This window comes from Agelaius phoeniceus, chromosome 2 (genome assembly GCF_051311805.1).
Source record: "Agelaius phoeniceus isolate bAgePho1 chromosome 2, bAgePho1.hap1, whole genome shotgun sequence".
Lineage (NCBI taxonomy): Eukaryota > Metazoa > Chordata > Aves > Passeriformes > Icteridae > Agelaius > Agelaius phoeniceus.
The window spans coordinates 117,142,497-117,166,931 of NC_135266.1; the positions used below are offsets into that span (position 1 = coordinate 117,142,497).

Below are 24,435 nucleotides of genomic sequence, written 5' to 3' on the forward strand. Positions count from 1 at the left end.
CTGGAGGGAGGGATGATCTCAAAGGTCCCAAACCCTTCTGTGGTTCTGTGATTTATTCTGGCTTTCTTTCAGTGGTACAGGAAAGGAGCTTCTCAGGCTGTAAAAGGGGCTTTGAGACTCAGGGAGATTCCAGGTTCTTGCTGTGAATCCCTGGAACTGGGTTGAAGAGCAGAGCCCTAATCGAGCCCCTTCTCTCTCAGACACAGCTTTGGTTAAGCCTCACCACTGAGCAACCCACTAAAGCTGTCAGGCAGCCAGGCTGAAATCCTTGCCTTGCAATTGAATGAAATCCTCTAGAATTTAAAAACCTGGGGGGGAAAAGGAGCCCTGAGCATGAAATACCCCTGTCCTAGTGTGATGAGCATCCCCCACATCTGGGCTGAGAGTTCTCTGGGAATGTGGAATAGGTGAAAGTTACTTTGTGCAGGGAAGCACAGGGGGATGGAGCCACCCCCTGTGAGCACTGCAGGTACTCCATGGCAGCAATGGCACCAGATGGGCCTCCCCAGGCCCAGCTTTGTGTTGGGCTGGGTTTATCCAGCAGCACAGAGCAGGCTCTGAAATGCCACCTGTTGGCATGAGCTGTTCCCCTGGGAATGGGGATGGGAGGGCTGGAGCTGCTGGCTGTGATTACCCCACTCCAGAGCTGTTATTTCATTCCCATTGTGGCACTGAGCATTGCTCAGAGGATTAGGTGGATGTGGATGTGGATGTGAGCAGCTTGATCCCCGAGAGCCTGGCCTGGGTTATCAGGGTTTCCTGCAGAAACTGAGTGAGAAATGGGGAGTTTGGGCTCAAGGACCATTTGTGCCTCAGCTTGCCACAGCCCTGTGCAGATAACCCTGTTCTGTGGCTCCCTCTGCAATCAGGGGCGTGCATGCACCTTGGCTGTGCTGCGTTCAGTAAGAGAACGTGGAAATATTCTAAACATAACCCTTTGTTAGTCCAATGCAAGGCCATTTTAATTTTAAATCAGCAAATATTTCAGCTGGGCTTCCATAAAGGGTATTAGTTTTTAATTATTTCCGGCATTTTCCCTGATTAAAAATGGAATTTATTACTCTTCTAGTTCTAATTTTGTTTACTGACTTGGCAGGTAGCATTGCTCATGGCTTCCTCCATGAAAGGCACTAATTTTGAAAAAGCTGGATGATGGCTCTTGGGTTGATGCATTTTTTCACCTGAATGCATTGGGAAAATATTGGTAGAATTTTCACATTTTAAGGCTGGTGCTGCTAAGATCTTATTAATTGTTGTTGTTTGAGCATCAGGTTAGCTTTGTGTGGCATCAGTCAAACTTGTGGGCGGTCTAGTCCAGGATGTCAATATCTGGCTTCCCTTCGGCTAAATTAAAATTTATAGTTGGCTGTCATGATGGTAAATGGGATTTATTTTGATTCATTCTTCTCTGTGTGTAAATTCCAACCCATTGTGGTGTACATAACCTGTTGTGCATCATCTTTTGCTGGGTACATCCCCCAAAATTGTCCCAGCAGAGGGGGCACGAATGGTATCCTTTCTGTGGGAATTTATCAGCCTGTTACAACTGGCACAGCAAAGGAATCAACAAAATTAGACAGCATTTGGTTTCTTAAATTTTATGTTGGTGTTGAGAACCACGTTCAGTGCTGTTATTTATTGCTTGCCTTAAATACAGGCTAAGTTAGGAAACATCTACAGTGGGACATGTTATTTATCTGCTCACAGCATGTGGCATGCTCCAGAATATTCCCCCCAAACTCCTTAATGGATTAATTGGGCAAAATCTCCCCCAACAGATGAACAATCCTGCTCTGTTTCACGTGGGTGGATGGAGCAGAGAAAACCTCCAAGCAGTGTTCCTGTGGGATTCCCAGTTCCTGATTCAGTTTAGACTCAAGTCCCTGGCTGGCAGGATGGACTGGGAGCTGAAGTCCTGTGTCCATGAGTGTCCACCTGGAAGTTCTCTGGGACAAGAACTGCACTCATGGGAGAGCTGGAACCACCCCTGGGACAGTGCAGGGCCCCAGTCGTGTCCCTGCTGGGATGGGTCCATCCCTGGCCTCTGCTGGGAGCTACTTTGCCCCTCCAGCAGCAGCCAGCTCTGCCCAGCTCTCACATCACCTCCCCTCTGGGTGTACAGAGCGTTTCTGGGCCAGAGCAGAAGGTGCATTCTGCAAGTCTTGCATGAACAAATTGCACTTGGCAGGCAGGATGCTGCCCTGCTCTTCCCTGCTTGTTAAGGGTTCCAGTAGAACGGGCTCCCTGATACAGAAATATCCCAGAAGAGAGGCTGGGCCAGGAGAGCTGGGGCCAAGGCAGGGCTGGACCTTCTTCCTTTGAAGCACCATCCTGCCTGTGTTTGCATTTTCTGCAGTTCTCTCATGTGCTGGCAAAGAAATGTCAGGGTAAGTTTCCTGAAAACAAAGGATTGGAATGAATGAAGTCTTTTTCTCTCTTAGTCCTGAAACTGGTTATGAGCTTTTCTTTTTTTCTTTTTTTTTCCTCTCTAAGCCAGTTAGGTTGGGCTTTAAAGAACAAACCTCAAACCCCAGACAATGCAGTAAAGCCAAAAGCTTGGAGCAGGTGTTGCCCACTTGTTCAAACACGTCCAGGGCTTGTTTCCTTTTCAGAAGGCACTTGGAAGTCAGGCCTTGAGGAGGAAAACTAAAATGGAGCTGTGGAGCATGAACTCAGAGCGGGGGCCCTGTGCCCCAAAAGTGTGTGTTTACATGTGGGGCTGTGAGAGGAGGAGCAGGTTATTAACCCTGCTGAGCCCAGGGAGCAGAGGCACATCCCACACTGAGCCTTGCCAGGCTTCTCCAGCCTTTTTGTGTGCTGGGAGGAGCAGCTGCAATCCCTTTCACCCTCTCTGGGGCTGCCCCTGGATCCCTGGCAGTGCCCAAGGCCAGGCTGGGCAGGGCTGGGAGCCACCTGGGGCACTGGGAGGTGTCCCTGCCCCTCTTAGGGGGTGGCACTGGGTGAGTTTTAAGGTCCCTGCAACCCAAACCATCCCATGGTTCTGTGATTCCCACGCTGCAGATCGTGGCTGCCTCACGGGCTGGGGTTTTCGCAGTGTTTGCTGCATCTCCTGCAGAAACAAGCACTTGATGTTCTTCCTGATTTCACCTCCATGTTCCAGGTCCCATCAGGGCATGCTTCCTCCACCTCAGGAGCCCCCAGCCTGTTCTGGGCTTTCCCTTCCCTTGTTTCCAAGTTGTTTCCCCTGTAAAGCTGGGGGTGCCCATTGTGTAAAATGTTTCACAAGTCACATTGGGCTGGGAAAAGAACGTGGTGGGGCAGAGCCTGCAAGCTGGAGCAGAGAGGTGCCCTGCCAGATGATTATACATTCCTTTTCATGGCTTGTTTGGGTTTTTTTAAGAGGCAGAGAATAAGTTGAGGCGTGTTAGAGCCTGTGTGAGGAGCGATAATGGAGTGCTCCTCTCCTTTCCCACAGCTGGGCGGAGGGAGGACGTGCCAGACCTCAGTGCCTTGTGCTCCTTGTGCTCACAGCCCTGTCCCCTGGGGCTGGTGGGACATGGCTGAGGTGCTCAGGGGCTCTTCTCTTCCCTGTGGCACCCACATCCCCGTGCCCTCCTCACCACGGTGCTCCTGCTGTCCCCTTTCCCATCCCACCGCCCCATCCAGGCAATGAGCTCTGTGCTCAGTGCCCCCTTTTCCCCTCTCCTGCTGCCCACTGAGGTCATCCTGGCTCCTCAGGTAAAGCAGAGCTCAGGGGGGGATGGGGGTGGTGGAAATGGGCCTCAAAGCACATTTCCAGCCGTGCCTGTAGCAGGTTATTTGTCTCATTTCAAAGCCATTCCACGGCTGGTTTGAATTACTCCTCCCTCGTGCCCTGTCGTGCTGGTGAATGGTCAGGCTGAACAATATCCCAATATTAATTGGTGCCCTGGGATTTTGGGTGCTGCTTGGAGGAGCTTCTCTCTGCTTCTGAGCATTGAGTTACTCTGCAAATGTTTTTATTGTCTCAAAGAGGGGTTTACTGCCTGTTTACATAATTACTAATCTAATAATTACAGTGGAATTGAGCCCTGAAAGTTGGTGGATCTTTGTGAAACACTGAACAAAGGAAGCCTGTCAGGTTTTTGTATCTTTTATAAATATAAGCCTCTGGAACAATCAAACTGACAGAAATCCCACAAAAATGTCCCAGTTAATGGATTTTCTGTTTTCAGCACTCTGTAGGGTTACAGAAATACTGGTGGCTAATTGCAGCCTTACAGATGGCACCAGGAGGGATGCATTTCTCCAGCCTCTGCTGCCTTCCTTTGGCTCCCAGGGACGCTTTTTTGCAGAGGGAGGGGAGTATCTGGCTGCTTTTTGGGTGCTTTGCTGGGAGAATTTCAGGTATTTGAAAAAATTACACGTAAGTTGTTAGCAAGGATGTTTTCAGAGCTTATTGTGAGTTTCCTTTGAGTGGCACTTCTCTGTTTTAATGGGAAAATGAGATGGGGACTGTGACCTGGGGTGGTGCTGGGAGGTGGCAGAGAACTGCCCGTGCTTCCTCCTCCTCCTCCTCCTCCTCATGACTGGCTCTGCTGGGTCTCCTGGGGCACAGCAGGGAGAAGGGGAGGAGGAGGAAGAGGAGGGACAGCCCCTGAAAGGGGCCAGTGGAGCTGCTGAGGGGGCTGTGAGTCCAGGAAAGGCTCCTAAAATTGACCCCTTAGGGAATGGTCTGTGGAAAATAGAGAACTCACATCTTGTTTCTCTGAGCTTTCCCCCTCTGTTCTTTGCTGCCTTTGGCCTTTTCCTTCTCGCCGTGAGCGTTGGGTGCGCGCGGCAAGGCGAGACTTCTCTCTGCGACACCAGGAGCTTTTTGCTTCCTCTCCAAACCTCGTGGCTCCTTGGGGGCCGGATGCAGAGCCCCCAAAGGAGGGAGTTGTGCCTCTGGGAGACCCTGAGCAGCCTGGCTGCTCTCGGTGGCTGGCAGGCTGGGTGCTGGGGAGCCGCCGCTCTGCGCGGGCGGAACCTCGCCGTGCCCCGGCTTGTTCCCCTCTGCCCCGTGTGCAGGGGCTGGGCAGCTCCCCAGGCACGAAAAGGCTGCAGTCAGCACTCTGCAGCCAGGGAGACACCTCTCCTTGCCCTCTGCCCATCCCTGCTGCAGCCCCACGCATCAGAAATGCTCCACCGGCAGCGTTCGTGCTGCTGCGTCACGCCAGCAAAGCTGTGCTGCTGCTGGAGGAGCTCATCCTGAGCTTGGTTTGCTTTGGGACTTGAGGAAAGATGTGCCACCGTGAGCCACATCAGCATTTCACTGCTGTGACCCTACTGCAGTGGCCTGTGCAGGCTCAGTCAGAGGTTGTGTCCCTGGCAGTATTGGTACTGTAGATCTGGCCCCAGTGTGGAGGCTGTGCTTTGAGTCCTGCGCTGCACAGAGCTGTCCTTGCTCCCTTCATGTACAGGGAATAACATCTTGAGAAAGCTTTCTCTAGGAGTTAATTAAAAACTGTGCAAAATACAGGTTCTTTTACCTCTTCCCCCTCTTTTCACGTAGGTTTGTCAACTCTGAAAAATGGTGGAAAAAACCTAAGAAAACAAATGAAGAAGGGAATTGCATTTGAAATATTTTGATATTGCTCGTGAGGGCCTTGAAAGGATGTACAGCCCATGAGTGATGTGTGATAGGGGGATCTTTTCAGTCCAAGACTGTCTTTGATGGCAGAACATCCAGAGGTCTCCAGAGCACCTGTAGGGCAGACTCTGTAGTAGAGAGCAGAAAAGTTCAAGGTGAAACCCCCTGCACTGGCACAGAGGTTACTGCCTCCCAAAAGGAGATACAAGGGCTGGTGCAGCACCACAGAGTCTTTGTTTAGCTCTGCTGTAAATGTGTCCTTTGCTTCTCTCTTTTGTCCCCTCTTTAAAGGGCTTCCCTTGAAAATGGCAGCAGTCACTCTGTGTCTGAGGTGCATCACTCTCTGCAGAAACAGTCACTGCTTCTGCCCTGGGTCTGCAGGATCAGTGTGAGCTGTGGCTGTGGCTGCTGGTGGAGGGGAAGGCAGGGGACAGTCACCTCTCCTGGTGGCTGTGGCTCAGGAGGGTGGAAAAGTGTCTTTCAAGAGGAAATTCCTGGGCCCTGATGTTATTTTTAACACCCTTTTGAGTAAAAGCTGCTTTAAGCAGGAACACAGTGGGGGCTGTGTGCATGCAGACAAAACCAGTGCTGGGAGGTTACTGGGAGAGGCTGGATGTCCCTGCAGCTTGGAGGTGGCTCTGTGGGGGGACAGAAGCCATTCAGGTGAATTCAGGGGCTCAGGTGGGTGAGTAATTCCCTTGTAGCACATGCAAGGTGACTCTGGTCAGTGTGTGCACAGATAGACTGAGTGTGCATCTGCTGCAGGGTTTGCTCTCATTTGGCTGGGAATGCTGCCCCAGAAAACACCAGTGGCTTTGGCAGCCACCAAAACCATCTCCTGCTCTTTAAACGTAAAGAGGAAACTGGTTCTTTTCTTGCAGGGCTGTTTTGGAAAAGTGAAGCACTGAAATGATGGAATGGCACTTGCTGCTGCTGCTGAGAATGTCAGTGACAGGCTGGAGAAGACCTCTGAGGTGTGGGGTGCCAGCTGTGCCTGCTGTCACCGAGTGCCATGGCCACTCATTATTACAGTGCTGGCTGGATTTACTGTGGTTCTGTTTGCTGCTGTGGCTGGTACCTCACCAGCCTGGCATTTGGAGGAGGCATAGCTGTTGTTTTATGAGCAGTTTGCATTCCTGACACGTATTTTAGAATGCCTAAAAAAAAATTCCCACTTCTTCATACTTCAGCTCAGTGTTTTGTTTCTGTGACTGTAGCCAGCGTGAAAAGGAGTGAGAGCCTGGTGTTGAAATATCCCCACTAGGGTTTGGAGCATCTCTGCCTGCTCCTTCCCTGGCACTGCTTTTGGGGTCATTTTCAGGGGAGCATTAGGCTGGAGCTGGTTTGGCAGTGTGCTGTGCAGGGTGCCAGGAGCTCACAGGTACGAGCCCTGCAGCTGGGCACCTGGCACCCCTCAGAGGCAGCTCCCTGTGCCAGGGAGCAACAACATTCCCTCTTACTGACCACACATTGCAGGGCCACAGGAGGACCTGGACCAGCTGTGGAGGATTTGTTGTTGTTTTTTTCCTGCTGCTCAGGAGCAGCTTGAATTTGGGAAGGAACAGCTCTGTCCCTGTGTGCAGCTTTGGTCCCTGGGTCTCACTGAGGCTGGGCAGGGCTCCAGGGCAGGGCTCAGCCCTGAACCCCCAGCTGGATGCACTGGGGCTGCTCAGCTGCCCCTCTGCCTGTGTTCCATTTGACAGCAGCTTTGTTGTCCTGAACTCCTCTCAGAGTGAGGCCTCACTATGGCCTTGCCTTTGCTGAAGGTGTCTGCTCTGTGTTACTCTTGGCCACGGTGAGGATTGCACGTTCCAGACGAGGTCAGTGTCTTCTGCAGCACCAGCCACTGCTGTTTCTGCTGGGCAAGTCCTGCTTGGTGCATCCTTTGATTTACATTTGCTTTTCTTGGCATTTCTGTCACACACAGGGAGCTCATGGTCCTCTGGGATCAATATGAGACGAAAGGTCTGTTCTGTGCTCTGACTTTTCCCAGCTTTGTGTCCTCAGCACAAGGCACCAGCACATTTCATTTTTATGTGTCTGCACTGAAAACACGAAAAGACTTGAGTGAGGTAATTCTCTCCTCAGCACAACCTCTGTGCAAAGTTTCTTATGCAGATCATAATTCCTGTGCCAGTTTTTGTCATCTTCAGCTGCACTAGCAGTTTCCTGGAAAGGTGTCTTGTGCCTTTCCTCCTCTGGAAAATGGGTCATCTTCTTGCAGGGAGTGATCAAGAGTAGCAGGCAGAAATTAATTCCCATTTTTCCCTGTGTCAGTCCCTGTTCCATCTCCCAGCTGTGCTCCCCAGCCTTGCATCCCATTGACAGACAGATGGACACATCACTGCTGGAATCACTTGTTCTGCAGTCCCAGGCAGGATCCTGATCCACAGGTTTTAATATAAAAATTCCTTCCCATAGCCCTGTGGTTGCTTCTCTCATGGTTTTGGGATGCAGATTGAAAGCTGCTGCTGACTGGCACGTTTCAAACTCTGCATTTTGCTCCTGATAACCTCAGATGTGGTGATTCACATGCCTCTCCCCACCATGCACTCCCTGGAAAAGGAGGCAAAGCCTTCATTTTAGTTGGAGGCCACACTCAGAGCTGATGGGTATCAGCTTTCCACCCTGAGCTGCCTTAGCCTGGCTTTTGGTAGTTCTGGCTTTTCCCCTCCAGAGCATTTGCTGATCCATCCCTTTTCCATCCTTCCCAGGGTGGGGGCTCGTCCCCTGAGCCCCCAGGGTGTCTTCTCCTGGGATTTCCACGCCTCATGGTTCTGTCCCCTCTTAATTAAATGAGCACCACCCAGCCGTGTGGCCCTGGAGTTGTGTGTTCCTCCCTGGGAGTGGGAGAGCCGTGGCAGGAGCTGTGAGGGACGAGCTGTGACTGGAACCAGTCAGCCCAGCTCAGCTGGAGCCACCAGGGTCTGCCAGGAGGTGCCAGGTAAAACCTGAGCGTGTCCTTCACCTCTGGCAGTGCCGGGCTGGTCCCCAGCAGCCCAGCTGTGCATCCCTGCTGTGCCAAAGGCAGAGCTGCTCTGCTGGGGCTGGTATCAGGGGGTGAGCACAGCAGCCACCTGAGCACTGCTGGCCTGCCTCCTCCAGCTCTGCCGAAACAGCAGCCAGGATTCTCCTGGGGTTTTGGGAAGCTTGGGCTCCTTTTGTTGCTCCCGTGGTCCCCAGCAGCTGTGAGCAGGAGGATGCTGAGGGTCCTGTGGGCAGTCCTGGCTTGGGGCCTGGGTGAGTGGCTGTGTCAGCATCTCCCCATGTCCCTGTCCCACCAGAGAGCCCTGTCTGTGCTGCACTGCCGTGCCAGGCAATAACCCCCTGGTTTTGGCGAGTTTCTGCTGGTTGGACGCAGCTTTCCCCCTTAGTCACCCCAAAGCCTTTCCCACTGGGATGTGGCTGTGCTGGACACTGTTCCCAGAGAGAAGGGAGCCCTGGGGAGCCTGGCAGCAGGGATCCAGCCCTCCCTGCAGTGCTGGCCTCCCCACCCCACCCCAGTGCAGCCCTGAGCAGCGCTGATTTCAGAGCACACGCTCTCAGACAGATCCTGGTGCCAAAACTTGTGCAAGGCATGCTGTCATCTGCTAAGGTCATCCTTTGCTTCAGTCCCTTTCCTTATTATGGAAGTTATTCTTTGTCCTTTCTCCTGGCTCTGAAGCAGTGATTGAGGAAGCTTACACAGCTCTGGTGCTCAGTGAGGTTCCTCGTGCTCCCTTAGGGATAGGGAGCAGAAAGGGAAAAAAGCTCTGCTGGTCTGCCTGAGTTGTGTTTCACACCGGTTTTTCCTCTGGAATCCCTCCCTAGTACTTAAGTCAGGGAATCTAAAATTAGATACTTCATATCTCAGGCACCATCTTAATGATCTGTGTGAGGTCTTTGGCATTGCTTGAAAATCAGATTACTTCCCTCAGTGCTTAAATGAGGAGATACACCGAGCACTTCCTCTGCAATTCCCCCTAGCACAATCATTGCCCTTAATTTTTTTCCACACCATTTTAATCCTTCCCATCCTGTCTCGTCGGCCACTCGAGCCACGGGTTTCAGTTTTTATTGCTGGAGCCTGTGGTGCTGGCTGGTTCCTCTGTGCAAGGTCCCATCCTTGGCTGTGCAGGGGGAGCTCCCCCAGATCCGTGTGGAGCTCTGTCTCCTGGCCTGAACGTTTTCTTGTTCCCTCTCAATCTTTTGAGTGCATCTGGCACGTCCCAGCCTTGCTGTGTATCAGCAGTTCTCAGCTCATTTGGCACAAGCAGAAAGCCCTTTTTAAGCTAAGTGCAATAAATAACACAGAACCTAAAGGTAAATAAACAAGCCCCACCTTATTTTTTATTTCAGCTGCATTTTGGGAATTCTTTTCGTTTTTCAAGTATCATATAAATGTACACTCAGTCCTCAGAGCCTCCGTGGAGGCCAGATGGGCTCCTCCTTCCCTGCAGCTCCCCGTGGCTGGGCTTAGTCTGCCCCACAGGCTCCAGGGAGTTGCCCTCGTGGCTTCCCATAGATTTGCTTATGTCTGATGATCTGAAATTAGAATCCTTCCCCTGCTCTGCCCTTTGCTGGAAACGTGTAAAACCTTGCAGATTCCCCCCCAGGCTAGAAAGGGGGATTTTCCCACCATTAAAAATAAAAGGGAAGGGAAGGAGAAAGAGTTAAAGCATGCTCAGATAGTTGTAAAAATGATTGAAAAACAAACAAACCCACAACGGTGTCAATTATTCACATCCCCTCTATAAATAGAGAAACCCTGGAGAGGGGGCTTTCCCTTGGGCTACCTGCTCTGCTCTTTCATTAATTTATTGCCACGGTGCTTTCTCAGTGCTGTGCTCCTGGTTTTGTTTCCTTTAGCAGGGATTTAGGGATGGCTGACTGTTGCCTCTGTGGAGGTTTAAGGTCTCTCAACAACAAACCTTCCTCCCTCCCTCTCTTCTTGCCTTTCCTCCCCTCCCTTGGGAATTGTCGTAGGGGTGGTGCTGCAGCTGGAGGAGCAGGGCTTCCCACACCTTCCCCTTCAGGAGCTCAGCTCAAAGGGAGTGTGGGTTTATTTTTCTTTGCCCTCCTCTTCATCTGGAGGATCACCAGCATTGTTCTCAGAGCCGTGACAGACACGGAGGGTGCGTGCTAGCGAGACTCTTGCAGAGGGGTTTTGCAGCTGGAGCTCCACCAGCCCACTCCTGGGGATGCATGGATGGATGGATGGATCCCCTGACCTTCCTGCATGGTCACTGTCATCTCACTCCAGCTTCAGGAGCAGCCACTCTCCTCAACAGGTACTATAAGCTGTGCTTGGCTTGAGATTCATTTTTCTCACGAGCAGCGCTCGGTTTGAAATTAGTTTTTCTCACAAACAAAAAGCTTCTATGGCATTTTAAATGTCACAGAAAGAAAACACAGAGAGGGGCACGTTTGTCATTTATTTTTGCTGCTTTAAAAGTCAACCAGCTTCTGCAATGCTCTGAAGTTGGTCTCGGGGCTCAGCATCTAGATGGAGAGTGGGGAAGCTCAGAGCGTTTTCGAATTGCATTTCTGAAGAAGGATCTGGGCATAGGGCAGTCTCTTCTCCATCCATTCCATCCATTAATCCCATCCTTCCATCCATGGGTCCAGCACTGGTGCAGCCTCACCTCAGGGCACAGGTACAGCTTTGGGCACCACGGTTTGAGAAGGATCTAAAGCTGTTGAAGAGAATCTAAAGGAGGGACACGAGGATGGTGAACGGTCTGGAGCTTCTTGGGGTGTCTGTGCAGGGCCAGGAGCTGGGATCTGATCCCTGTGGGTCCCTTCCAGCTCAGGATATCTTATGTTCCCTCTCCTGTGGGTTTTGTTTTGCAGAGGGCAGCCCAGGGACGTGGGATGGGGAGAGGCAGAGCTGCCAGGCCAGCAGAGCCCTGGAGCACAGGAGAGGATTTACCTCGGTCTCAGGGCAGGGCATTGGCTGGGCTGATCTCAGCAGCAATTCATATTAACTAACTAAGTATTAACTAACAAAGTGTGGCCTCCAGTCACAAAGCAAGGGCCTGATTGTCCATTTCAGCAGATGGGATTGAGCACTGGAGTTACAGTAGTGTGGAACTGGGATCATGGGTGGGGAGCACAGCCCAGAGCTGCTGATGGATATTGAATGGTTTCTGTATGGAATGCCTCCTGCTCTTGTCTCTGTATGTACATCCTGCATGATGGTAGAGCTACCAAGGGCTTCTCCAAATTGGATGAAGACTTACTTAACAGCCAACTGATTGCATTTGAAATCTGACAAAAGCAATGCCTCATAAAATGAAAAAGTAAAAACAGAACTGAAAGAGAGCTGTCGTCCTTCTCGCCAACTTTTCCTGTTCACTGGACAAGGGGATGTATTTGCATACTGATTTTTTTCGTTCTGGAAAGGAAGGGTTGTGCTTTGGAAAGGAGGCTCTTAGAAAGCTGCAGTTTCCATGTTTTTCATCCATTAATGAAAAACTGTCCACACTGTCAAGCAAACAGAAAACAGGTGTGCTGCATTTTTCTCCAGACTCTTGGCACTGCAGACTGCTGCAGCCCATGGAAGCCAGAGCTCTGTGCTGTACCTGGAATCTCAGGTAGCAGATGTGAGGAATAACAAGGTGCTCCTTTAATGTGTTCTGCTCCCCTGCTCTGTGTTTAATCCATTTGTGGAGGTTTCCTGTGCTCCCAGCTGGGCATGGCAGCACAGGGAGCCCTGGGGGAACCCCTTGGCCTGGATTTGGAGGCTGCTTTGTGGCTGTGCAGTAAATACAGCTGTGCTGCCTGCAGCCCTCCAGAGCACGGGGAGCCGATCTGACGTGTGCAGGCGCTGGCTCACACACACCAGGGACGTGTCTGAGCACCAGGAGCACTCAGTGCTGACAGGGAATGTTTTGTCTCCAGTGTGGAAGTTAGAAAAGCTTTATTTGATTTTATTTTTTTTTTAATCTGATCAATTGTTCCACGTGTTGATATTTACAACTGTCCATCTCCCCTGAGAACAAACTGGTGGGTCACTGGTCAGCTTTTCCCTTGGCCAGCATCCACCACAGGAGCAAATGTGTCCAGAAAGGGCTCTGTGCTGGAAGGGAAGTGATGGGGCTGTGCTCATGTTTGCTTCAGCCCTTCCTCCTGGGGAATCACTTCTTGCCCTGTTGGACCTTCCAAGACCTTGCTGGAAGGAAGGGCTTGCTGGAGGCTGCTTCAGAACTCCAGAAATTCTGCAGCAGCAGAGCCTGGGCTGTTGGAATGAGCCAGGACACTGAGGACTGTGCATGTTAATGTCAAAGTATGAGAAACAAATGTTCTTCTTGAAAAGTACCAATTGGTTTAATTTAGGAAAGACTGTCCAAGTTGTAAAAGTTAATGGGAGCAAAACTTCTCAGGAAAGAGTTGATGGGCAGTGATAAATCCTTGTTTTCTGGAGGAGCTGTGGTGCCCACTTCTCACCTGTTCGTGGCAAAGGATGTTGCCAGCCCTTCAGATGTACTGGAGCAGTGTGAGGGTTTGGATAATGCGGGATCCAGGTGTAAACATTCCCTTTTAACAAAGGGCTGCCAGGAGAGAAGGAGTTTTGCTGCAGGAGCACAGGTTGTGTGTGAACAGGCTGCCTTGGAGCTGGTTTCGCAGAGTTTGTGTCACCCCAGAGCAGATTTTAGAGTTACAAACTTCTCAAAAGCCACGTCAGGGTGGAAGATCTGGCAGAATGCTGGGCTGTGTTTGTTTTGCTCTTCTTCTGGGCAGGTTTTCTTGGGGCAGAGCAGGCAGACCTGAGCAGAGATGGTCACAATTCCCTTTCCTGGGAGGTGAGGAATGCTCGTGGCAGGGCTGCTCCCTGTGTGGTGGGTGCAGGTGGGGAGCCTCTTGCCTGTAGGACCTTTTTTGTCAGCAAGATTCCCCTCTTGGAAATTATTGGCAGCTGGCGTGATAATGAGTCCATTTCAATATAAATGAGCTTCATTTTATTAATTTCTGCCAGCTCCTGAGCAATTCATGAACTGCTTTTCAGATCTCTACCAACAGCTTGGGGGAAGAGGGGGAGGTAGGGAGCAAAGAAGGGAACATGAAGGAAAAGAAAGAAAACGAGAACATTTTTAATTTTAAAAAGAGCCAGTGACTCTCATCTCTTTTGAGAATCCAGCCAAGAGTGAGGATCACACTTTCTCCACCAAGCAGCTCCAAGAACATGAAGGGCAGCAGTAATCCCTCCAGCAAGGTTTTTGCTCCTTGGGACCTGTGGAGGAGTTTATAACTCTGCCAAGTCTGTGTGCAGCATTGAGGTGATGTTTTGGTGCTGGTGCTTGGCTGGGAGAAGGGGGAGTTGGGTGAGAGCTGGATTGAGAATGCACTCAGCCTCTCCCAGGCCTGGATTAGAGCTGGGCTCCTTGCAAGGGAGCTCACCAGTGGTACCAGGCCTGGAAAGAGCTGGGATTTGGTGTCCACATGAGCTCAGTGTCTGACTCAAGGACTGTCCTAAGGATTGTCTCAGGTCTAGGTAAGCACAGACTGTTCTCTTGTATCTGCACCTTCATGAGCACAATTAACCCGAGAACCCTTGCTCACAAAACCAGATGTAAATGCTCTGCCCCAATGTCTGATTCACCCTTGGAAAATGGCAGTGAAATCCCTGCCTGGAAAACCTCCCTTTCCATGAGTGAGACAGCCTGCAGGGAAACCTCCTGTGAGCCTCCTAGCATCTCCTGGGCAGCTGGGCTCCCCTTGCTGCCAGAATTCAGCCCTGCTCTGCTGGAAGGTGCCTCTCTTGGTGGTCATCCTCACATGCAGGTGTGGTTTTGGCTCTGAGCTCAGACAGACCGGCCTCAGCAAGGCAGTGTTCCGGTCTGGGGGGATTTTGGTTGGGAAGAGGAGCTCTCCACGTCCTGTGGTTGGGGCTGGTGGTGCTTGACTGGGTTTTTCATTTATTCTGCCACCATCAGCTCTCAGCATCCGAATTTTGCCCAGTGTTCCTTAGGTAAGTGCTGATGACAGCCCCCTGTAGAAGATGCTCCTGTCCAGCCCTCGCTGCTAACCCTGCTCTGTCTGATTTGTTTTTCTCCCCTTTCTCCCCAGGTTTTTGGCATGTAGTCATAGACTCTGAGGCGGGAGTCATGGAGTCGCTGAGTGGCAGGTGCTGACAGCTTCTGCAGCCCCAGTAACTGCTCACTTTGGGGTCATTGGCAATTCTGTACCTCTAAATGCCACAGCTCTCTGGGGGAAGGTTGCGCTGGATACCGGGACTGCCTCGGAAGGTACAAGTGCCTCCCTCGTGTTTCTGCAGGGCTCTGCTGTGCTCTGGGCCGCTGGGGAGGGCAAGGCTGCATGGCTGGCTGCTGGGCTGGGCTTTCCAAGGGTGGCATCCCTTCCTCCCTCCCTCCTCCTCTTACTTGAGCTGCCTGCGGGGTCGTTCTGGAGTCCATCCTGTGCTTTAGCACATGTGAGAGCGGCTCACACAAAAAGAAGTGGCTGGTTAAGAGGTTCTGATGTGAAAACAATGAAATACGCCGCTGGAGTTTCTGAGAAACTCCAAGGCTTTCTGTGGAATTTCAGCCTCTCTGTTGCCCTTTTGAAAAAGCACATTTTAATTACAATAAAATGTGTGTGTTCACACTCAGTTATTAGTCTTGTACATTTTTCTATGTGGTTCTGGTGAGTTCAGTGAAAATCTTTGTTGTTGGCTGGCAGATTTTAGCAGAAATTTATTTCTGTAGGCTCACTGCCCGCTGTGGATTTGATCATTGTTCTGGTTCTCACAGCCTTCGAGCTACGCTCCAGGAGAAAAATACAGATTTGTCACCAGGGCCTCCCACTAGAATCTAATTTTAAATTTGCAATCTGTTGTCTTGTGAGGTGCTTCAAATTTGGTTGGAAATTTAGTATTTTTCAGATATGCTCCTGGAATCTAGAGGTCCAACCTTTTGCAGGTTCAGGAGTTAGTAACATAGGTTTAATTGAAATGAGTATTCTGGTTTTGTAATTATTTTAAGAAATAATTTAATATCAGGACAGGGGAAGAGGAAGGAAAATGACTGTTTTTAAAGGAAATTGTGTTCTCTGAGAGGGCCATCATCAGTGGTCATCTAGAATGTGATATAATTTATGTGTTACCATTTCATGTAAGAGTCATCCAGCAAAACCTCAGCAGTTCAGCTGGAGGTCAGGCTGCTTTTCCCACATACCCAGTGTAGGGAACACTGTTTTTCCTGCAGAATTCATGCTTTCCCTGCTGGCAGCCTAGTCTTGATGTCAGTCTGAAGTCTGAGCTTTCAAAAAGCATATCTCAGTCCTCTGTCCTGTCTCTTGGTGTGGAAGCTGGCTTAAAGGTGACTTTGTTGAAGTCACTGCATTTCTGATGTTTTCCCTGCCATGAACCAGGAAGGAGCAGGTTTTCTGGGGGAAAGCCCTTTCCCAGGATGGATGGTCAGGCCACTCTTTTGGGATGTGGAGGCAGAAGCTGCCACCCCTCGTTTGCCTGGCTTGGGCTGCAGATACAAATCTGCATCTCGGGCAAGTGCCTGAGTCAGGGCAGGGTGCTGGTGCCTCCTCAGGAGACGTGCCTGTCTCTCTGCTTTGCTTCTCAAGCCTCTCCCTCCCAGAGAGAGAGAGAGAGATTGTGGCAGAGGCCCTCTATTCCCACAAAAACTTTGGGTTCTGATGAATCAACATTTTCTGCTGAAAACAGCCAGTGGTGCTCGCAACCCTGTGCTGATCCCTGCAAGGTTCAGGGTCACTCACAGCAGATTCCTCCCACCACCACAGACCTGTCTAAAGCATGCAGATGTGTCACACTGGGTCTGTGTCACATCCTGGTGGTACCTTGATGGGTCTTTAATGGTGGCCTTTGCGTTTGGCTGCTGAGCTAACAAGGGGAGCCTTTGTCCTACCAGCACTTGCGTGCAGCTCCCATTAACATTACTCATTTTCTTAATTTGATACAGATTTTTTTCATGGAGTGTGCTAAATGCAGTTAAGCCACAGACAGGCAGCATCTGGCAGTCGAAGCAGAGCGCTCCGAGACGCTGTTGCCCCAGGGTGTCTGCTGTGGCCCGTGGGAGGGGGAGGCTGGGGCTCCCTCCCCTGCCCAGCTCCCGCTCCTCGCTGGGGATGCTGCAGTCTGTAGCAGGGCCAATTCCCCTCTCAGGGCTGCCTTTCCACATCTGCCCGATGCTCTCGGCTCCCGGCTGCCAAAAAACGAGGAGGTGTCGCTCTCCAGAGGCACTGTCCCCTCCTGTCCCCACTGTGTCCCCAGACAGGCACCCTTGTGCTGCCTCTGGCACGTGCCAGGCCAACTAGCTCAGCAAAAACTAACTCATAAGCTTTTCTTTTTGTTGTTTTTTTCTTTCCCCCCCAGATTTATTTTCCACTGTTTTAGTGGGCTCTGCTGCACGAGCACTTGGTCTGGTTCAGGGTAGCTGGTGGGAATGCTCAGCCAGCAATGCAGGAGGGAGGCAGAAATGGGGTGAGAAGGCAGGATTTGGGGGGTCCCTTTCAGGTCAGGATCCCCCTCAGCCTGACCTGCTGGGGGTGACTGTCCCACCCAAGCTGTGTCCTGCCTGTCCAGGGGAGATGGGCTCTGCCAGGGGATGGTGACAAACTTGGGGATGGCACCGTCTTGCATGGCTGGGAGCTGGATGAGCTGCACTGCCTGCAGCCACTGGGCAGCGTTTGGGGATTCCGTGGGATTAGGCAGGGCCTTGCCAGGGTGCAGGGGTGAGGTGTTGGCTCACTGACAGCCGTTTGTGGATTTGCAGACTCCTCACCCAAAGTGCCAATCCACGGAATTAAAAAGGGTCGGCTCTTTGCTTTGAAGTCTGACACTTCTTGCCAGTCTCTAGCAGATACTTCATTGTGTGAAATCACTCCCTGAACATTCCTTCTGTGGAGAGAAGACTTCCCTCCTTCTTTCCAGGAGAGTGTTATTTCCTCTCGGGATGCAGCCTGAGCTGCTGCTCCTTTCCTCACCGAGCCCACTTGTGCTCCTGTTGCTTTTCTGGCTTGGGGAAATCTTGCCTGGTGTGGTTGGAAGGTAAAGAACCATTGCAGGCTTCAAGAGGACTTTTAGAACTGCTCATTCTCCTTAGGGTGAGAAGGGATGGCTGGAGATGGGATGGATGGCTGGAGGCTGGGGATAAGGGGTGGAAAATCCCCCCAGATGGAAGTGTGGTCAGCAGGAGCCAAAGCAGGGGAAGCATTGCCCTGAGAGGGTTTCCTCTGCAGGATGGAAGCATTGAGGGCTTGTTTTAGATATCTGCAGAAGAAAAGATGCAGGTTTTGTGCTTTAAAATGTTGAATAGCCAAAAGCTGGCTGATGGTTTTTCAGTCTGTATCAAAGAGCTGTAGCTCTTGGGAGATAATGAACCCTTGTCTAGGGATTGATAAAGCTGTCTTTTTCTTTTTTGTTTTAAGATTTAAACCTGCCCTTTATTCAGTGCTTTTATTTTTCTAAGCAAGTCATGGCAGCCAAAGGGAGTTCTGCCATTCATTTCAGTAGATGTAGGGCATTTCCTGCTGTAGTTTATTTCACATGCAATTGTATTTATGTTCAATGCAGAAATGCCCAGATATTGATGGTGTTGTCTGTTGCTCCAGCACTGAACAGACTTCTAGGCTCAGTCATGAGGAGCTTTGCTGGGCAAGGAGCAGAAGCACAGCCCTCTTGCTGTGGTCAGAAGTGTCAGTGCAGAGCTCAGTTCCGCCGTGCTGTCCTGGTGTTTAGTGCCATCAGTTCCTCACTTTCAATGTGTTTATGTAGGACTGCTTCAGTTCTGTGCAGCAGCAATTGTGTGTATACAGATAGTGAGGGAAAATACTTGATTGCATTCATTCTGGTTCAGTACCCACCAGCATCCTGGCAAAGGAGAGGAAATTGTCCCAAGAAATGAAAAACTCCAGATTACTTTACTGTCAGGGCAGCTTTTTTATTTTCAACCAAAACTGATGGAAATGTCTCAAAACAAAGAAGTTTTGTCTTGGAATTTCTTTTCAAGACTGATGGACTATTTTTCTCTATGTAGTTGTCTCGTGTGTAATTCAGGATTTAATTTTGAACTTTGGCATTTACTTTTCTTCTTCTTCTTGCCGTCAGGCCAGAGGGGAAGGACCCAATACTACTGATAAAATATTTCTGACATTTGTTGAGTGAGATCACAGACCTCAAAGTGTTTCCCAAGGTTGAATCAGATCATCACTCCCACCTCCTGGATGGGAAACCTGTTCCACGGCGGGACGTGCACAGCTGAATAATGCAGGAGGCTGGGGCTGGGGACACCAACCCCGTCCCTGCGTTCCAGCTCAGATCAAAGAGCTCAGATCTGCTTATCTGCTTCTGAGGGAGTGGGAAGGAGAGGTTATTTTTGTCTAGTCTGAGTCACTCATGCTAATTTATTTTTCATAATATGGCTTTCTTGTGGGGGACTCTCCGTACCTGCCTAATGTTGCACAGTTTTTTTGTTCCAGAAATCAAACCTGCCATTAGCTCGCTGCCAAACGGGTGGGTTTGTACTTCGCTGTTTGGTGCTTCGCTTTGCAGTTCCTAGCCAAAAAAAAGGTGAAATCTCAGCTAAAGGTGTACATGCCTCTCCTTTTCAGCATCTGTTACCTGCAGATAAACAGGAGCTGTTGATTTTTTGAGTCTGTTGACTGGAATGATGGCGCTGATGCTGAGGGTCAGGTGAATGTGCACAGAGCTGAGATGGCCCTGTGGTGCTAAGCTGGTTCCAGTTCACACCGAGCTCCAGGGTTCAGTCCTTTGCTCTTCTGCACTCTTGTTTTGCCCAAGTTTGTGTGGCTGTTTGCTACCTTCTGATTTAACTGCATTTCTAGGTTTGCTGGTACAGCCGCTGGCTCCCACAATTAATTAATCTGGGGATTATTGCCGCAGTTACGGCAGTCCCTGCGAGAATCTGCGGTGTAGCTTTTGGGACGGGCCGGGTAATTAATTAAATTAAAAAACGAGTTGTTGATGCATCGGGGTGTCTGCACGCCTGCCTCCCCTAACGCTGTGTCCCTTGCAGACCGTGACGCCATGGGCAACGCGGAGAGCCAGAGCGTGGAGCAGGCCCTGTACGGGGACAAGCAGCCGGCGCTGGGCCGCAAGCACACGTCGCGCTCGCTGCGCCTCTCGGGCAAGGCCTCGCGCCGGGCGCGCCACGCCTCGTCGGGCAAGGCCGCGCACCACCGCGGCTCCGAGGTGAGCACGCGCTCCAGCAGCACGCCCAGCATCCCGCAGTCGCTGGCCGAGAACGGCCTGGAGCCCTTCGCCGCCGCCGAGGCCCGCCTGGAGGACTTCGGCAGCGCCACGTGGGCCGAGCGCGTGGACATGGCGCTGCGGCCCGTCTCCTACCACACGGACTCGTCGGTGACGCCCAGCGTGGACAGCAGCACGGCGCTGACGGCCGCCTCCGTGCACAGCGTGCCCGACTCGGAGGAGAGCCGGCTCTACGGCGACGAGCCGCCCTTCCTGGCCGAGGCCGATGCGCGGGCGCTGCGCTACGCCGCCAACGGCGCCGCCTTCGCCGACGCCGCCGCCTTCAAGAAGAAGCGCTCCAAGTCGGCCGACATCTGGCGCGAGGACAGCCTGGAGTTCTCGCTCTCCGACCTCAGCCAGGAGCACCTGACCAGCAACGAGGAGATCCTGGGCCTGGCCGAGGAGAAGGAGGCCGAGGCGGCGCGGGGCCCGGAGGCGGGCGGCAGCCCCCAGCCCCTGGTGGCCTGCCAGCGGGCCAACTCCATGAGTGACCTGTACTCCCCCAAAACCCCCGGGGCCACCATCAACGGGGGACCCCGAAACGCCTTTGGAGGGTACTGCCGGAGCCTGGTGTCCGACATCCCCGAGCTGGGCAGCCATAAGATGGCCTCGGTGGGTGCCGAGGACGCGCCCTCCTCCTACAGCAACTACAACACGCTGCCCTGCAGGAAGTCCCACTGCCTCTCCGAAGGGGCCTCCAACCCCCAGATGAGCCATAGCAGCAGCATGCAAGGCAGAAGGGCAAAAACCACACAGGTAAGGCGGTTTTCTGCTGGGCTTTGGCATTTGCTGGGCTGGGCCTATAGATGGAGGTTTTCTGGGTTCCTTCAACACCCCCTTTCTGAGCAGAGAGCTGTTTCCAGAACTAGCCAGTCTCCAGAGCTGGCTCAATTCCATCGCTGTCCCTTCTTCATCTGCAGCTCTCCTTGGACCTTTTGCTCTCTTCACTGCCTCTGAGAAGGGGAAATCTGCATTTGCCAGCAGAAGATTTCCCTGCATGTTTTGCGGTGCTGACGGTTCCTTTTTTCCCAGGGTAGCTGCCAAAACTGATCACTCCTCTGCAGAGCTGTGTCCCCCTTCTGCCCTCCCTGCCTTGTCGCCCTCCTCTGCCTGCACTCGTGGCTGGAGGCAAAGAAAAAACCTGTCAGTGTTTCCCCTCCATGCTAAACACTCCCTGGGCTGAAATTTCACTCTTCTTATTAGCTGATGGTAGTGTCTGTGCAAAACATCTCCCCAGAACAGCGCCGGCACTGCCAGGCCTGCTGTAAACTGAGAAATGATGGGGCATGGAGATGTGTGGAGAAGATGCTGCTTCTCTGAGCCAGGGACAGCAGAGACTCAAGAGAAGCTTTGCTGTCAGGTGCCCCTCCTGCACTCCAGGCACCAGGCCTGTGATTTTGGGGCTTTCTTACAGGTTTCCCTGCTTTTTCCTGTCCTGCCTGATGGAGTTCCTGCCTCAGGCTGCAGGCAGTGGTTCTGCTGGCAGTTTAGTTGTAGAGAGGGGCAGAAAGGAGTTCCAAACCCTGCCCAGACTCGTGCTGGGATGGGGCTGCTCAGGGACTCCCTGGCCATGCTTGATCTGTGGAGATGGGCTGCTGCTAAATATAAAACTGGCATGCTGAAACAGATGCTGCAGCGTCCCACAACAGCAACTTTGTTCTTCAAAATCAGCTCTTTGCTCTCGGAGGTGAAAAGCCTTTGCTGTGCCAGGGCAGGATAAAAACCTAGAGAACAAGAAGAAAAAAAAAAAAAAAGGGTTTTGGCAGCCTTGGACCTAACAGCTTTCCTGAAGATTGTTGGGTGCAGCCTGCTTTCGAGGGTATTTAAGGAAAAAGAGAATAGAGTCGGTGATGAACAGCCAAGCATTTGTTTTTCTTCTTGGTGCCTGTGCTGGCATTCAGAAGATTCCTCTGAGGCATGTAGTGAAAGTCTGGAATTTAAGTAGTATTTTGTGAGGCCTCAGCCATACCCAGGGAAATTATTTCGTGGGGCTGGTTTCACTGGATGGATCTCCCGAGACAGGAGATGATGGCTGTAAGGAGTCTTAGCAGTGATTATTACCATGGATAAATTCAACAAAATTAAAGCTTTGCAAAGGTCAAAATTCCTCCTCCCAAGTCTTTAATCCCAGCAGCATCCTGTAAGTATAAGATAGTTGTCAGAAATGAAGTCATGGCAGCCCCAGCCTAGCCTGAGCAAGCTTAGGGAAATGACTGCCATTGAGTGTTTGAAAAGGCAGAAATGAAGTCCAAATTTGCACACAAAGTGAAAGGAGTTCTTGGTGAGCCTGATGAGGTGGCTTTGGATGGGGTGAGGGTAGGGAAGTGACCAGTCTGTGTCTGCAGTGTCTCACACTTTGCTCCTCTTTCCTTGACACTGCTGGTGTGGAGTGTGCTGGGGGCTGAGGCTGTGTCACTGCCCTGCTCTAACTGTGCTCCTTGGCACTGTGCTGGCCTGTGCCAGCTGGCACTGGGCACCTTTGGGGCACTTTTGTTTCCCTCTGCCCTCCCAGTCTTTCAGCTCTTTTATCTTTACACTCCTGGTGACGCCATTGCCCCGGAGCCTGCCATGTGTGTCCTCCTGCTGGACAACACTTCCTGCTATAGGTGTGTGTTTTCACCAGCCTTTTAAACTGCTTCCCCCACCCCAATCCCACAAAATCATTGTTGCATCTTAGGGCCATGAGGCCACCACACAAAGGTGACCCAAGGCCAGGTGTAATGGGGTGTTGGACACAGTTTTCCCTCTTGGCCTCCGGGCCAGTGAGGTGTCACTGCTCCATGGAGCCACCTAATGGGTTCTCCTAGCCAGGAGTGAAGTTTCTGCCCAGATCCCTGTTGTCAGCCCTCACAAGACTTCGGGGCTGTGTTTGCCAGTGGTTTGGGCTTTTTTCCCCCACTTTTTGGAAAGCTGTGGCTGGGATATCTGCCTGTTTCTTTAGTCTCAGCTGCCCAGGTGCTAGAAGTGCTGGAAGGGCCTGAAGATCACTGGTGGGTGACTTTTGACTGGTTTAGTTCCTGAAGAAGGGTCTGAGGGCACAGCCATGGCCTTGTGCCCTGGTGTTTGGTTCCCAAGTCCAGCCACCATTCCACTGCATGCTCAGCTGCATTCATGAGCACCAGCATGGTTTCTGTAAGTTAAATTTGCTGCAGCTTCTCACTAGCTGTCCTGGAAAAGTGCATCCCAGAAGGAAGATGCCAGAATCATGGCTGCACATGTTTTATTCCAATGCCTTATCCATGGGTTCTTTGCAGATACGTGGTTTACATTAAAGGGAAAAACACAGCACACCAAAAACAGGGAGGACAATCTCTCCCCATCCAAATTTAAACCTCCAACTGAGCGGTGGGAGTCCCTCTCCAGTAATGGGAGGGAGCTTTTCCCCATGGAGAGACAGTTCTGTTCAATATGCACAAGCGATTAGCGCTCCCAGGGTGGCTCTGGGGCACCCACGCAGCAGTTCTGCTTTCCCCAGCACTGTGCCATTAAGGGCTCAGCTCTGCCGAGCCAGGCTTCCCGGGGAGCTCTGCTGGGATCTCTTTGGCTTTTGGAGCTGACGTTGTGTAGGTGGAAAGGCCTTAATTGGCTGCCATTTGCACCCATTTCTCCTGGAAGGGAGGAAGCACCGCTTGGATACAGCTTGTTCTGACTGTGGGCTGTGTGATCCCCAGGATCCTGGAGCCTGTTTTGTGGGATCCAGATTTTATTTAGCAGCCCTGTTGTGTCCTGGGGCAGCTAAACATCTGCCTGCAGGAGACTCCCTCCTCCTCCTCTTCCTCCTCCTTCTCCTGGTAGACATTCAGGGACAAATATACCCCATGCTCGCCTGCTGTTATGAGCCCTGATTGACATTTTAAAGAGGGAATTTCCCAGAGAAGTTGTGGCTGCCCCTGGATCCCTGACAGTGCACAAGGCCAGGCTGGACAGAGCTTGGAGCAGCCTGGACAGTGGAAAGTGTCCCTGCTATGGCAAGGGGTGGAATGAGATCGGATTTAAGGCCCCTCCCAACCCAGCCCTTCTGTGATTCTGTGAATTAAGGGATGAAAACTTTGAGGTGTGGTTTGGTGCCCCTTCCAAGCCTGTCTTGCCACCTCCTTATCCCATATTCCTTGTGAAGCTGAGTGGGGGGGAAGGAACAAACTTCCTGCCTGACTCACTTGGAAGCTTCAGCGCCAGCTCCAGGCCATGTCCTTGGCGTGTTAAATCCCCTTTTGTCCAATTTTCACATTTATTACTATTTTTAGGCCTCTCTAGGTAGCCTGCAGGAATTTGGGATCTCAAACCTTAAAAAAAAAAAAAATCCAACATAAAAATTTTTGCAGAATATGCAGGAGATGAAACCAAGGGGGTTTGTGGGAATTAGATCAGGATGTACAGTGAAACCAGTCTAAAATGAGACAATCTTTCCAGCTGGTATTATTTTTTTACTGTCTCAGGGAATTTCATAACTGGTTACAGTGTTCATTATGTTCTGTAGGATGGCTAAACTCCAGAGCTGACACTCGCTTTTAAGTTGTGTAAAAAAACTTTTTCACAAAATCATTTTGTGGCTTTGAGGATAAAATGGAAAAGGGCTACACTGGGTCAGTCCCATGGAAGCACCATCCAGCCCAGTACCTTGTTCCCCAAAAGTGCTCAGGAA

The 24,435-nt window shown here is 51.4% G+C and overlaps 1 protein-coding gene across 4 annotated transcripts in view; it reads left to right on the forward strand.

Annotated features, from left to right (window-relative positions):
* Window positions 1-24,435, forward strand: part of TIAM1 (TIAM Rac1 associated GEF 1) — a 151,400-nt gene that overhangs the window by 58,932 nt on the left and 68,033 nt on the right. For 2 of the 4 annotated variants that reach the window (XM_077174624.1, XM_054628168.2), the window contains 2 exons: window positions 14,621-14,799; window positions 19,561-20,549. In XM_077174624.1, the coding sequence (XP_077030739.1) occupies window positions 19,572-20,549 (978 nt within the window). In that variant the 5' untranslated portion in view covers window positions 14,621-14,799; window positions 19,561-19,571. Of the gene's footprint in view, window positions 1-10,642; window positions 10,843-14,620; window positions 14,800-19,560; window positions 20,550-24,435 lie in introns of those variants that run through there. The other 2 variants (XM_077174625.1, XM_054628166.2) reach the window with 2 other exon arrangements.